The sequence below is a fragment of the Pipistrellus hanaki genome (genome assembly GCF_964339955.1).
Source record: "Pipistrellus hanaki genome assembly, chromosome: X".
NCBI classification, from domain to species: domain Eukaryota; kingdom Metazoa; phylum Chordata; class Mammalia; order Chiroptera; family Vespertilionidae; genus Pipistrellus; species Pipistrellus hanaki.
Genome location: NC_140524.1, coordinates 11,242,508 through 11,256,597, shown reverse-complemented (window position 1 = coordinate 11,256,597; position 14,090 = coordinate 11,242,508). Strand labels below are relative to the sequence as shown.

The 14,090-nt window shown below is 52.2% G+C and overlaps 1 protein-coding gene across 2 annotated transcripts; it reads left to right on the top strand.

Moving 5' to 3' along the window:
- Positions 1-2,163: 2,163 nt before the first annotated feature.
- On the top strand, positions 2,164-13,310 carry ZFP92 (ZFP92 zinc finger protein). Of its 2 annotated transcripts, XM_084870949.1 has the most exons (6): positions 2,164-2,302; positions 6,528-6,615; positions 6,768-6,818; positions 7,055-7,181; positions 8,705-8,806; positions 9,286-13,310. In XM_084870949.1, exons 3-6 carry the CDS (start codon positions 6,786-6,788, stop codon positions 10,443-10,445), a joined length of 1,422 nt encoding a protein of 473 aa, XP_084727075.1. In that variant the 5' UTR covers positions 2,164-2,302; positions 6,528-6,615; positions 6,768-6,785; the 3' UTR covers positions 10,446-13,310. The 2 variants fall into 2 exon arrangements, with proteins under 2 accessions (XP_084727075.1, XP_084727076.1); XM_084870950.1 differs by lacking the exon at positions 2,164-2,302 and having other exon boundaries at positions 6,373-6,615.
- The last annotated feature ends 780 nt before the right edge of the window (positions 13,311-14,090 follow it).

Sequence of the window (14,090 nt, the reverse complement as noted above, 5' to 3'; positions counted from 1 at the left end):
TTGGTGCTGGACGGACAGACAGACAGAGGGATGACGCCAGTGCAGAACGCACCTCCGGAGCGGTGACGGAGGACGAGGCCCCAAACCTTCCCGGAGCCCCGCCGCCTCTTGGGGACTGCCCCGGAGGGCTTCTCGGAGGCGGCGGCCTCGGCTTCGGTCCCGCTGGGGCGCCAGGTAGGGGCGGGGCCCCGTCTCCGCAGGTGGCGAGGGGGTGAGGGAGCTGCTGCTGCTGCAGCGGTGGCGGCCGTCGGGAAGCCCCGGGAGGCAGCGAATTCTGAGAGCTGGCGGCCGGCCCTCGGGGCTATCCCTTCCTGGGCGCCCAAGAAAGGCAGCCGGGTTTCCCAGTTGTGTGTCCACTGCCTGCGGTTCGCCACCGATCCGGGGGCCGGCAAGAGCGCATCCAGTCTCCCAGCCGGGTGGTAAGTTTGGACTGTTCGCCTCTTCATGTGGGAGCACCGGGCAGGCTGGCACAGCGACCCTGGTCGCAGCACTCCTGCCCTGGGCACCCAGCGAAGCGTCTGCAGGCATGGGGCTGAGGGTTGTGCCCTTTGGTGGAGTGGGGGGTTGGGGGTTGGCGGCGACGCGCAGCCCCTCGCCCCCGCAGGGTAGAAGGCCCCCCGCAAGGACAGGAGAGGGACGGAACTGAGCGGCGGGGACTGTGCGGGAATTGTGCGGGGCTGCCCTGCAGGACCAATTCTCTCAAATTCCCCGGAGCTCCCATGGGGGGCCAGGTTGCTGCGGGCATTGGGGGTACATCTGGGAGCGAATTGGCTTAACCCCTGCTCGGTGGGTCCAGTTCTAGTGGCAGGGCACAATGAAAGGTAAAGGTTTCAAATGAAGCATTATAAAGTATGCTAAATGGTGGGAAGTGCCAAGGGAAAAAAATAGAGCAGGGGAAGGGAGGGGAGGTGTGGGATTGCATGTTTAAGTAGTGTGGTTAGAAGGCGACATTTCTGAAAAACTTAAAGGAGATGAGCGAGCCTACCACGCAGAGGCAACAGCCAGTGCAAAGGCCCTGAGGCAGGCGGGTCCCGGGTGAGTAGGAGGAAGAGTTCAGAGGCCCCGTGTGAGTGGAGCGCGAGGAGCAACGGGGTGGGAGGAGGAGAGGGAGAGGTCAGCAAGGGCCACGGGTTTACTCTGAGTGACACGGGCACTTCAGGGGACGGTGCTAAACAGGGAAGGGCAGAAACTCACTAGGAAGCGGCTCTCTTTCTGTCCAGCCCAGCCTCTGTCCCTGAGGCCAGGGTCCTGGAGACACCAGTTGCACGCTTGTTCCTCAGAGGGCTTTGCTGGGCCAGGCTGCCTGGTGGCCCCGGGGCTGACCTGTGGCAGCTTTCAGCCTAGACCTGGGTTCCGACTGAGGCTGCCCCACCCCCCCACCCCCGACCCCGCCCTGGGTCTTCCAGCTTTCCCCGCAGGTGGGTGGCAGGTGGGAGGCAGGTGGAAAGGCTGCTGGGGCCAAGGAAGGCTGTTGGGTCTTGAATCACTACACCCCAGAGGAAGTCCCACCAGCACAGAAGAAGACCTTCCCTGTGGATGACCTCCCCCTTACCCCCCCAGTTCCTGATCCAGCCTGAGTGGGGGGGGACTGCTGACTGCCTTGCCAGTTGTTTGTTTGTTTTCTGTTTCCTTTTTTTTTCTGGGGAAATAGCCCCATCTCGTGGTCTTCCGAAGGCATCAGCGCCCAAGCCCACTGGCCGCCCCTCCCGCTTTGGGCTTTGGAGCCTGCTTCACTTAGCCCCCTGCACTCCTCCCCCCCCCTCCCCCCCCCAGCGGGATGGGCTGGTGGCTCCTGGTTCTCAGCTTTCTCTCTGCCAGGATCAGAGAAGGGGTGGGAGTCTGCCCCCTTCTTGGGTGCAAACCAGCCCAGGAGGAGGCTGGCAGAGCCTCCCTGGCTTCTGGCCCGGGCACTGCTGTCCCATGGACCCTCTCCTGCATCCCAGTGCCGGGTTTCAGGAAAGCTGAGCTTCGGGGTCCAGAATCATCTTTCAATTTCTCTATTCTGGTTGCCCAAGGTCAAAGGGTCTTAGGTGAAGCTGCTGACCAGCTTGACAGGCTCCTTCTAGATTGTTCTTTATGCACGTGCTAGGGAGTGTCTTCCCATTCCACCTGGAGGGTTACTAGGAGTTATAGTCTATGAGGAAAGGGCTTGCCATATCTTTCCTTCCAGGATTTGGAAGTGTCCTGACATAAGGGGACTAGGTCTCAAGCACAGATACTGTTGCGTGCGACCACTGATCGTGGCTGGCACCTCCCACTGCGCCTAGTGGTGTTGAACTTGAGTGTTGGTCTCTATCTACAGGTGAGCCTGTTATGCTATTTCCCTCAGGCGGTCACAGCTCAATGACTGCTTCTCCACTGGGGGCTTGGACCCCAGTATGTCTTGGAGTGGGGGACCGTAGATAAAGCCTCTTCCTTTAGACTTTTCTGTTTTCCATTATGGACCATGACCTGGCGTTACAGCCGTAGGAGAGAGAAAAGAGGCACGAGCTGTTCAAAACAATGCTGCTGGTCTGGAAAGCCTGGATGTTCTTATTAGTCTCTACTTTGCACCTTTATCCCGTTATGTCCCCCAGTGACTGACGGGGCATCAGAGTGAAATGTGACGTGTGGACATCAGCATGATACTCGATAGGCACACCTCTTGACCCCCCCCCCTTTTTATTGAGATGAGATTCACACAAAATCAAATTAACCATTTTAGAGTGAATAATTCAGCTGCATTAAGTACATTAACAATGCTGTGCAACCATCACTGCTGTCTTGTTACAGAATATTTTCATCACCTATGGAGAAAACCCTATAAACACAAAGCAGTCACATGTGCGGGCACGCACACACATACACACACACATGCACACGCACATGCACACAAGGTTCCTCCCTCCCCCCCACACACACACCCTCACACTTCATGCCTGCCGATCTGCTCTCTGACTCTCTGGATTTTCCTATTCTGGACATGTCATATATTGGTGTGTGTGTTTTTTAAATATATATTTTATTGATTTTTTTTTTACAGAGAGGAAGGGAGAGGGATAGAGAGTTAGAAACATCGATGAGCGAGAAACATTAATCAGCTGCTTCCTGCACACTCCCTACTGGGGATGTGCTCACAACCAAGGTACATGCCCTTGACCGGAATCAAACCTGGGACCCTTGAGTCCACAGGCTGATGCTCTATCCACTGAGCCAAACCATTTAGGGTGTCCTATATTGTTTTTTTTTAAAATATGTTTTTATTGATCTTTTTTTAAAGAGAGAAAAACATCGATGTGAGAGAGAATCATCAATCAGCTGTCTCCACTATGCACCCAGACCGGGAATTGATCCTGAAACCTGGGCATGTGCCCTGACCTGAAATTGGACGGGTGACTCTTCGGTGCTCAGCCAATTGAGCCACAGCTGCCCTGGTCATGTAATATTTTTAAAGAGGAGATTATTTTTTGATGGCAGGTCACAGGACAGTGACACGTCGAGAGATGAAAGGCAGAACTCTTTCTAACAATTCAAAGGAGAGAAGGCTGCCATGTGGGGGCGCACCCGGGTAGCGTGCTAGTTTCTTCAGGGTTCCTCTGGGCACAGGGGCTTTCCCTAGTTTTCTTGTACTGACCCCTGGGTGTGAGAGCCCAATAGGGGGGTTGAGGACACGTTTAGTGGCCCCAGAGAAACGGCCCCTGATGAGGAAGGTAGCTGGGATGAGAGCTCAACAAACTGCCCATGAAGAGCAGAGAAAGGGGGGTTTTCAGTCATAAGTTCCAAACTCGGTCGAGACAGCTCTTGAGAAATATTGTATTACCTCATCTAAATGAAATCATTCCATCTGTGGCCTATTGTGTGTTTGGCTTTTGTCACTGAGCATACCGTCTCCAAGGTTCGCCCGCATTGTAGCATGTATCGGCATCTCATTCCTCTTTCCGGCCAAGTAATATTTCAGTGCGTGTATACGGACCACGTTTAGTTCATCGGTTCCATTCTTCAGACGCTGAACATTGGCTTGTTTCCACCTGTTTCTGCTCTGGTGAATCACGCTGCTGGGAACACTCATGTACAGGCTTTTATTTGCACACCTGTTTGCAGTTCTGTTGAGTATGTGTCCAGGAGTGGAATGGCTGGGTCATGCGATAACTATGTTTACTTACTGAGGAACCATCAAACTGTTTTCCCTTTTAATTTGGAACACCGTCGAGCCAACAGACACGTAGAGAGATTAGTGTCATGAAACCCAGATACCAGCCTTCCAGGCCTGTGGTCGGCAAACTGTGGCTCGCGAGCCACATGTGGCTCTTTAGCCCCTTGAGTGTGGCTCTTCCACAAAATACCACGGCCTGGGTGAGATAATTTTGAAGAAGTGGCGTTAGAAGAAGTTTAGGTTTAAAAAATCTGGCTCTCAAGAGAAATTTCAGTCGTCGTTCTGTTGATGTTTGGCTCTGTTGACTAATGAGTTTGCCGACCACTGTCCCAGGCAGTGCCCTCCAGCTCCCCTTATTTCCTACTTTGCCCTTTCCTTCCCTTCCCTTCGGTTCCCTTCCCAGCATTTTAAATTAAGTTTACAGGCCCTTTTCTCCCAAAATGCTTTAATGTGGATCTCTTTTTTCTGTTTGTTTGTTAATCTTCACCCGACGATATTTTTCCACTGATTTTTTTAGGGAAAGTGGAAGACAGAGGGAAAGACAGAGAGAAACATCGAAGTGAGAGAAACACATCGATTGGTTGCCTCCTGCACAAGTCCCAACCCGGCCTGGGCCAGGGAGGAGCCTGCAACCTAGGTACGTGCCCTTGACCGGAATCAAACCCGGGACCCTTTGGTCTGCAAGCCCACGCTCTGTCCACTGAGCCAAACTGGCTAGGGCCATCTAATGGTTTTCAGCATCCACTCGACCTTAGGGATTCTCTCTCTGGTTCATAGAAACTTCTTCGAAAGACATTTGAGTTTATTTATTCAGGGCCAGTGTAGATTGACAATTTATCATAGGTGATAAGGGACGTGGGGCCAATTTCAATGCTCTGGGGACCCTGTCCCTTTGCCCTCTCTCCTGTTGCGCAAACACACCGTGCTTGCCCACAGCAGCATAAGAAACACTCCGGGTGCAGGCCCACCCACCATATGCAGCCTTGTTCCTCCCCTGCTCCACCCAGGACTTGCCCCCTGTCAGTCTCCAGTTGGGTGAAAACATCCTTAGAGCAAACTTCCTTCTTCTGGCTTTGAGAACTGCTGTGGAGAAGGAAATCTGGTTCTGTCCACTTTGTCAGTGACACGCTCTTCCTGCCCTTAATGTGAGCCTGGGGTTTCTTCCTGTCCTGGGGGGGGGGGGGAGAAAGGACCCCCAGCATGGCCTCACCTTCTGCAAACTCCTCCCCCTTGTCCCTTTCCCCCACCCCCGGCCACCCCCTCCCCTCTGCCAGCCAGCCAGTTTTCAGCACCATGAACGCTGCACTCAGGCCTATCTGAGGGCTGGACATGGGCCATGATCTTGGTCTGCTGCTCTCCTTACCTCCAACCTTCATTTCTTGGCCTAAATGTTACTTCTTCAGAAAGTACCCTCCTTTCCTCCTCTCCCCCCCACCCCCCCATCGTGGGTCCCTTCATTGTGCAGCTCACCAGCCTGGTCTTTCTCTTCCCCTTGAGAGAAAGTCTGTTTGCAGGTGGAGTCGGTATGTTTAGAGTTGTTGTGGGGTGTTTTTTTTTTGGTTTTTATGTTGTTGTTTGTTTTTTGTAAGAACCCTTACCTGAGGGGAAAGGGGGCTGGCAACGGAACTTCTAGGGATGGCTGGAAAGTTGGGGTCATGGGTACTGCCCACATGAGAAAAGGGCCAAGAGAAGAAGGAAATGAGAATAAGAAAGGAAAGAAGAGCCCAGCTGGCATTGCCCAGTGGTTGAGTGTCAACCTATGAACCAGGAGATCAGGGTTCAATTCCCAATCAGGGCACATGCCCGGTTTGGGGGTTTGATCCCCAGTAGGGAGTGTGCAGGAGGCATCCCATCAGTGAATCTCTCTCATTATTGATGTTTCTATCTCTCTCCCCCTCTCCCTCTCTGAAATCAATAAAAATATATTTCTTTTTAGCCCTGACTGGTTTGGCTCAGTGGATAGAGCGTCGGCTTGCGGGTCCCAGGTTTGATTCTGATCAAGGGCATGTACCTTGGTTGCAGGCATATACCCAGTGGGGAGTGTGCAGGAGGCAGCTGATTGATGTTTCTCTCTCATTGAAGTTTCTGGCTCTCTCTCACCCTCTCCCTTCTTCTCTATAAAAAATCAAAGTATATTTTTAAAATTTAAAAAAAAAAAAAAAAACAGGGAAGAGCCGAAACCGGTTTGGCTCAGTGGATACAGCGTCGGACCGAAAGGTCTCAGGTTCGATTCCGGTCAAGGGCATGTACCTTGGTTGCGGGCACATCCCCAGTAGGGGGTGTGCAAGAGGCAACTGATCAATGATTCTCTCTCATCGATGTTTCTAACTCTCTATCCCTCTCTCTTCCTCTCTATAGAAAATCAATAAAATATATATTTAAAAAAAAAAAACAGGAAAGAAGAAACACACTTCCTTGAAAGCCTGTTAGGTGCTGCTGGCAAGAGGAGGGAGTAAACCTGTGTCCTTGGTCTCACTGCACAGGTGAGGAGAGGGGACAGAAACTCCGTTTGGTTAAGTGTTATGGGTTGAATTGTGTCCCCTAAAAAGTCTTGTCCCCAGGGGCTGTGAATGGATGGGCTGTACTGGAGTAGAGTGGGGCTCCTGTCACACCTGCCTCTTTCCACTTCCCTTAGCTTCTCCGTGCCTCTGCCATGGCAGCCATTCTCCTAAAGACCAGAGCCAAGGTGAGTGGGACTCCCAGCTACGGGCTGCCCCTCGCCTCAGCATCTCCCCTTAATGGTCTCCACCTGCCACCCCCCCCCCTTGTGTCCCAGCCTCACAACTGTTGCAACTCCGAGCCTCCCCTGGCTGCTGTGCTCCCCAGTACGGCCCTTGCCCCATCTTTAGTTGCCCCCACCTACCTCATCTTGGGGCCCAAGAGGGTGAATTTTCCTGCAGTCACAGGAATGGCTCGTTTTAGGTGCCAGTATCTTTTGAGGACGTGTCTGTGAACTTCAGCAAGTCAGAATGGAAGCTTCTGGATCTCAATCAAAGGATCCTCTACAAGCAAGTGATGCTGGAGAACTACCGCCATTTAGTGTCACTGGGTAAGGACCCCACACACACCCAGTGCCTCCTACTCAATCTCAACTCTTTTCTTTCTTTCTTTCTTTCTTTCTTCCTTTCTTTCTTTCTCTTTCTTTCTCTTTCTTTCCTTCTTTTTTTAAAGATACATTTTATTGATTTTTTTTTTTTACAGAGAGGAAGAGAGATGGATAGAGAGTTAGAAACATCGATGAGAGAGAATCATTGATCAGCTGCCTCTTGCCCAGCTCCTACTGGGGATGTGCCCACAACCAAGGTACATGCCCTTGACCGGAATCAAACCCGGGACCTTTCAGTCCACAGGCTGATGCTCTATCCACTGAGCCAAACCGGTTTCGGCTCTTTCTTTCTTTCAGCATATTTTAATTGATTTCAGAGAGGAAGGTAGAGGGAGAGAGATAGAAACATCAATGATGAGAGAGAATTATTGGTCTGCTGCCTCCTGCATGCCCCACACTGGGAATCGAGCCCGCAACCCGGGCATCTGCCCTGACCTGGAATTGAACCATGACCAAACATGCCAGCCAGGCTGAACTCAGTTTATTTGTGAGTTCCTTTGCTGGTTGGTTACTGGAAGGCCAAGAATAAAGGCGTTTCCCCAGTAGATCCATTGCAGCCCAGCTTTTGTCTCAACAGGGCAGTTTTTAGCTCAGTGGTTTGGACCTGTAAATGTTTTAGGTAAATGTGTGCCCTCCCTCAGCAAACGTATTTTGCAATATAAACTCATAGGTTAACGAAACTTCTGCTACCCAAAAGATAGTGCAAATACTCTATGCCCTATTGGAGACTTAATTCACTTTTACCAAGGCTGCATTTCACATTTGTTTCTTGTTAGAATTTAACAGCATCAAGCCACAGAGGGCCCAGGTCATGGAGGCCCAGGCCAAGGCAGGCAGAAGCCGGATGGGAGCTGGGGCAAACTCCCGTGCTACATCCCGCTGCCTTTGGGGGCTGCAGTGGACCCTCTTGCTCCAATTTTCCTTTTAGAGTCAACAGATTTCATCTCTGTGATTTTACCCCACCCCCACCCCCGCATTGAGAAAGACTAGCTACTTCCCCTGGGTTCTTTCTGACCCTCCCCAGGAAGATATGGGTTTCCCAGGGGAGTCCAGGAATCCTAGGCTGAGTTTGGCATAAGGCACAACTGAGACAGCTGCTCTGTGTGCTGGTGATTCAGAGGTCTTCGGCTTTTGGGGTGCAGGCAGCCCCTCAGCTCTGTTCACTTCCTGATACTCCCTACTGCCTTGCCCCCAGTGGATCCCTGCTCTAGCCCTTTGGCTATGCCTCGGGGTATCCCACAAGCTTGCTGCCTTCCAAGTGGCCAAATAATAGCATCTTTATCCTCGTGGCCCAAATCGCTATCTACTACAGATCCCCTGGGCCTACCTGGCCCCTGTAGGGTTAGAGCCCCTTGCTTCGTGAGAGGGACTTTGCCCTTTTCTCTGGACCCTTCCAGTAGCAATTTTTGGAGAGTTCTTTGTTCTCTGTTCCTGAAGATACTGATTCACTTCATTTCCGTGCACAGGATTTTCATCCTCCAAGCCCCACCTGGTCTCCCTGCTGGAGAAAGGGAAGTGGCCCTGGGTAGCAGACAGCCAGACAAGGGCTGCCGTAGGAACACAGGCAGGTGAGTAAAAGGTGCTTGGACAGCTTGCCTGAGCTATTCGCATAGAGCAGCCGTCAGTGGAGGGTGACACAGTCACTTTGGGTGGGGAACTCTCTTTTGTGGTAGATTTAAATACCCCAAGGTGCCCCCCTCCATGGAGGCACCAGATAAAGGGAGCACCTCCTTCTATCTCACCCCACTTCCTCCCTTCTCACTCTCCTGTCTGCCCAAGATCATCTCCTGGTTCATCTCCTCTCAGCCTTGGCATGAGGGTGAGGGTGAAGAAAAAACCCTCAATAGAGACCTAGGGAAGGAGCAATACCGCTTGGTGCCCTCTGTCTTTACAGATAAAAGGATCAAGAGCAAGACATTGAGTTTCAAGCACAAACATTGTCCAAAAGAATGCACAGGTGGCAGCAAGGGCCAGGGAACCAGGCTGCTGGAGGAGACACCTGAGCAGACACAGAAACATGTTTATTCTGTTTATTCTCCTGAGACAGGTTCCAGCAGGGATGACCATCACAGGGAGAAAGGCCACGGCAGCTCCTCTGGAGAGAGAAGAGAGCCGGTGCAGAGAAAGAACCACAGCATCAGGCAGGATTCAGTGCCAAGGCCACAGAGTTCCAAAGGCACAGAGAAGCGCTTCCTGTGTCAACAGTGTGGGAAATCCTTCAGCCGGAGCTCCAACCTCATCAAACACCGCATCATCCATAGCGGGGAGAAGCCCTACGAGTGCTCGGAGTGCGGGAAACTCTTCCGGCGCAGCTTCGCCCTCCTGGAGCACCAGCGCATACACAGTGGCGAGAAGCCCTTTGAGTGCAATGAGTGCGGGAAGACCTTTACGCGCAGCTCCAACCTCATCAAGCACCAAATTATCCACAGCGGGGAGAAGCCCTTCAAGTGCTCAGAGTGCGGGAAACTCTTCCGGCGCAACTTTGCCCTCCTGGAGCATGAACGCATCCACAGTGGCGAGAGGCCCTACGAGTGCAATGAGTGCGGAAAGTCCTTCAGCAGGAGCTCTAACCTCATCGAGCACCAGCGGACCCACAGTGGCGAGAAGCCCTACAAGTGCAGCAAGTGTCCAAAAGCTTTCAAGGGCATCTCCCAGCTCATTCACCACCAGCGCATCCACAGCAGGGACAAGTCATTCCAGTGCAAGGAGTGTGGGAAGGCCTTCCGGGGTCGTTCGGGCCTCAGTCAGCATCGCCGGGTGCACAGTGGTGAGAAGCCCTACGAATGCAGCGACTGTGGGAAGACCTTCGGCCGACGATCCAACCTCTTCAAGCACCAGGTGGTTCACAGGGAGGAGAGGCCCCACCAGTGTCAGGACTGTAAGAAGGTGTTCCGGGGCAGCTTAGACCTCCTGGAGCACCGGCAGGCGCACGCATGCCGGAAGGCCCGCAGCAAGAGCGATGAGAAGCCTTGCACATGTGGTGAGTGTGGCAAATGTGACAAGGCCTTTAAGGGGAAATTGCAGAAAACTCGCCATGGAAAGAAGACTTTGGAGGACAGCGACGATGAAAAAAAGCCAGCCTCCTTGGCCCTCAAAAGCCCCCCTGAGGATGAGAAACAGGAGACAGACTCTGAATGCAAGGCTGCCCACATGACAGGGTTGTCTCCGGAGGGCTTAGCGTCCTGCTCCCTTCCATCCTGTCGTTGATGCAGCCTGAGCCCTGGGCTGATGACAGGGTGCCATGTGTGAGCACAGGAGTGTGTGTGTGTGTGTGTGTGTGTGTGTGTGTGTGTGTGTATGTGTGGAGTGGATGTGAGCTCTTGCACACCTATCGGGATTGTGTGCTGTAGGAAGACACCTGTTTATGGGGCCACCCCCAGGGCACAGGAACCTTGAGTTCAGTAAAGATGGTCTATTTTCTCTCATCGGGTCATTCACTGGACCCCAAGACTTGTTAGTGTTTCCAGGTAGAAAACACAAAAAGCACTTTAATCCTTGAAGAGCTTATATATGGAAGGGACTTGAGGACGTTAAAACTCTTGAGCTCTGTAAGTAGGCTGTGGCTTGATTGTGACATCCTCCCGAATTCATCAAGAAATGGTCTGAAAATGGACACAGGCAGATGCTCTTACACACTGCCCGTGCCTGCATTGGCAGCCTCGGCTCCGTGGGAAGGCACTGGACACTCTGCTACGGTGCTGACCTGTCCTTTTTCCAGGCCATTTGTCTTGGTGCCTGAAGACTGCAGCCTTCGACGGCTGTTTCCAGCTGCCTCTTCTCAGAGGAGCAGCGCCAGGCGCCATCTTCTGAGAGCTCAGAGCTTGGGGGAAGGGGGAACTCTGGGGAATTGGAGGGCCAGGGCCCCATGGAGAGGATGAGGCCCGAGGGCTCAGCTTCTCCTCCGCCAGAGAGTAGCCTTTTTGCATTGGTCCCTCGAAGCAGAAGGCTCCAGGCAAGACATGGCAGTATGGCAATATTTGCCACCAGCTGCCCTGCTACCTTTGGTCTCCTCCCTGCCCAATCAGGCCCTCAAGTTTGCCCCCTTTGCTGCTTTTCTGCCCCCCCCACCCCCCACCCCCCGGCAGAGCCTGCCAGCAAAGGCCACCCTGGCTTCTCTGTCCCTCCTCCCCACCCTCAGTGCCTAAAGCTGCCCCCACTCCCCACACCCAATCAGCACCCCTGTGGTTTGCACACATCAGGAGGAAAGCCAGACGGGTTAGGAATTTGCACAGAGGGTACCCAGCCGTGGTTCTCTCGTCAGATCTGTCTTCATAGGACATTTCTGAAAATATTGGCGGCTCGGTTGCTTTGAATGTTTTTGCGTTCAGGACAATGTAAGGTGAAGTTGGAGATTTCTGCCATATGAGAGTGTCAGGGACTCGCCCCTGAAATAAGAATCCCACCCCACCTCCAGCCCTCTGAGAAGTACTCAGGCAGGAGAAAGGGTTCCCCCTCTCCCCCCGCCCCCAGCCCTGGCATGTGGTAGCAAGCCTGGCTACTCTTTTCCCTCCTCCCCCTCAGCCCCGTGGAAACAGGGCAGACCCTGCAAATGGCACTTTATTGCAGGCCAGGCGAGGATCTCAAGCTCGTGCTGGCCAGGGGGTCAGCTGCTGGCTGGCTCTGTCCTGTGCCACCTATGCTGTTCCCAGAGCTGGGCCCAGGAGTTATGCCCCTTGATGCTCTCAGCTCAGCACCCTGATTCGCTTGCCACCTCCTTGCAGCCCCCTTCACTCCCAGGGGCTCGGGTGGGTCACACAGAGCACCTGGGGGCAGGCAGGTGGTGGATATGCCGGAGTCCCCCTCTGGGCCTCCAAGGAGCATGCGCTTTCCCTGCAAGACAGGGGAGGGTCAAAGACCCATCAGGAGAGTGTGGGAGGACCTGGAAGTCCAGGATTCCTTCTGCACGTGCTGTTTAGGACTGCAATTGCTAGGACGACTCCAGGAGTGAGAAATATAGGTATAGGTGTAGATGTAGGTGTAGATGTAGCTGTAGATGTTTTATAGAGATTTATTTAAAAGATTTTACTCATCTTTGACTTATGGAAAGTGCTTGTAACTTGCTCTTATCTCATAACCTCCTCCTGCTCTGCGCATCACATTCATCATTGTGCCCCAGCGCTGGGCTTGGCACTTAGTAAATATTAGGTCCGCCAAAGGATTTTGAATTTATTCGATCATCCGCACACCAGGTGGCTGAGCCTGGGTGGCTCCAGCACCCAGTGACTGGAGTCAGCGGCTTTCAAAGGACTTTTGGCGGGCTTTTTTCTGGGATGAGACTTCTTTATGCATTCCCTGAGGGGAGAGAATGGAATGTGGTGACAGCAAGTGAAATGTGGTCTCAGAAAAGGGAATGTCCATAGTGAAATGACCTGGAAATCCAGCTCCTAGGGGGAGGAGTAGCAATTCAATTGCTTGATCAAACCTAACAGTAAATGCTTGTGAAATGAATATCGGCCCCCTTAGCACATTGAACCCAGGTTCTAGACCACAGTCAGCCCCAGCATAGCCTGGAGGTGGTTGAAAGTTTCTGCAACTTTTGGGTTTTCCTGTAGAAAAATAAGGATTAGGAACAGTGTCTAGAGTCCATGGAGAAGTCCTTGGGAGATGTGTGTTTTTTCTGAGATGCAGGCAATTTTTGGATTCAAGAACCCAATCCCCACACAGTGCAGGGGACAGTGGCCAGTGGCCTTGTGCTTGGGCTCCAGTCGCCTTTAACCATGGCCTGACCAGGATTGGGGCAACAGCTGTCACGTGGTGGGAATCGTGGTGTAAGCGAACAGTTTAGCTCTTACAGGCCTGTCAGTAACCAGCTTTTAATAAAGAAGAGCTGGACCCTAGCCGTTTTGGCTCCGTGGATAGAGCATCGGCCCACGGACTGAAGGGTCACAGGTTTCATTCTGGTGCATATGGGAGGCAATGGGTCAATGCATCTCTCACATCGATGTTTCTCTCTGTGTGTCTGTTCTGATCCCTTGCACTCCCTCTAAAAATCAATGGGGAAAAATATCCTCAGATGAGAACTAACAGGAAAGAAGGAAGGAAGGAAGGGAGGGAAGGAGGGAGAGAGGGAGGGAAGGGAAAAGAGAAAAGAAAAGAAAAAAGAAAAGAAAAGAAAAGAAAAGAAAAGAAAAGAAAAGAGAGAAGAAAATAAAAGAAAGAGTTGCCTCCTCCCAGGATAATGTCATCCCATTGATTCTACTGGATAAGCTACCTTTTTGTCCCTCCCTCCCCCCCAACTCACAACCAATGGTCTACTTTCTGTCACTGTTCATCACTTTGTATTTCCTGCAGTTCTATGTAAATGGAACCCTGCTGTGTGCACTCTTCCTTGTCTGGCCTCTTTTACTCTGCATAATGATCTTGAAGTGCATCCAGGTAGTTGTAGCAGGCCTTCGTTTTCTTTGCTGAGTATTGTGCCACTGTATGCACGGACCACAGTACTTGTGTTGTTTCCAGGTGTTGGCCATGACTAATAAAGCTCCTATGCACATTTGTGTACCAGTGTCTGTGTGGACATATGTGATCGCTTCTCTTGGGTATACATATGCCTGGGTGGGGAGTTGCTGGGTCAGTGATGGATTTGGATCTTATTGCTTCGATCATCCTTGGTTGCCCTGCAGTCCTTGCTTCCCAGACACACACACTGCACATTTAAGTGCGTGCTGGGATGTGAGAGTAAGTAAGGCATATATCTTGCCTCCATTCACAATCAGGAGCTTCTATCTGTTGCTATGAGGCCTTTGTTCATTATTCTGAAAACTTACCGCTGTTCCAAGATTTTTAAAAAACTTTTGTCTTGCCATGGTCGGGTAGCTCAGTTGGTCAGAGAATTGTCCTGATATGCCAAGGTTG

Bases quoted from the DNA above. Each gene is read 5' to 3' on its own strand.
- ZFP92 (XM_084870949.1), top strand. From the start codon at position 6,786: ATGGCAGCCATTCTCCTAAAGACCAGAGCCAAG. The intron at 7,182-8,704 runs GTAAGGACCCCA...TTCCGTGCACAG, and splicing joins CCGCCATTTAGTGTCACTGG to GATTTTCATCCTCCAAGCCC. The intron at 8,807-9,285 runs GTGAGTAAAAGG...CTCCTGAGACAG, and splicing joins TGCCGTAGGAACACAGGCAG to GTTCCAGCAGGGATGACCAT.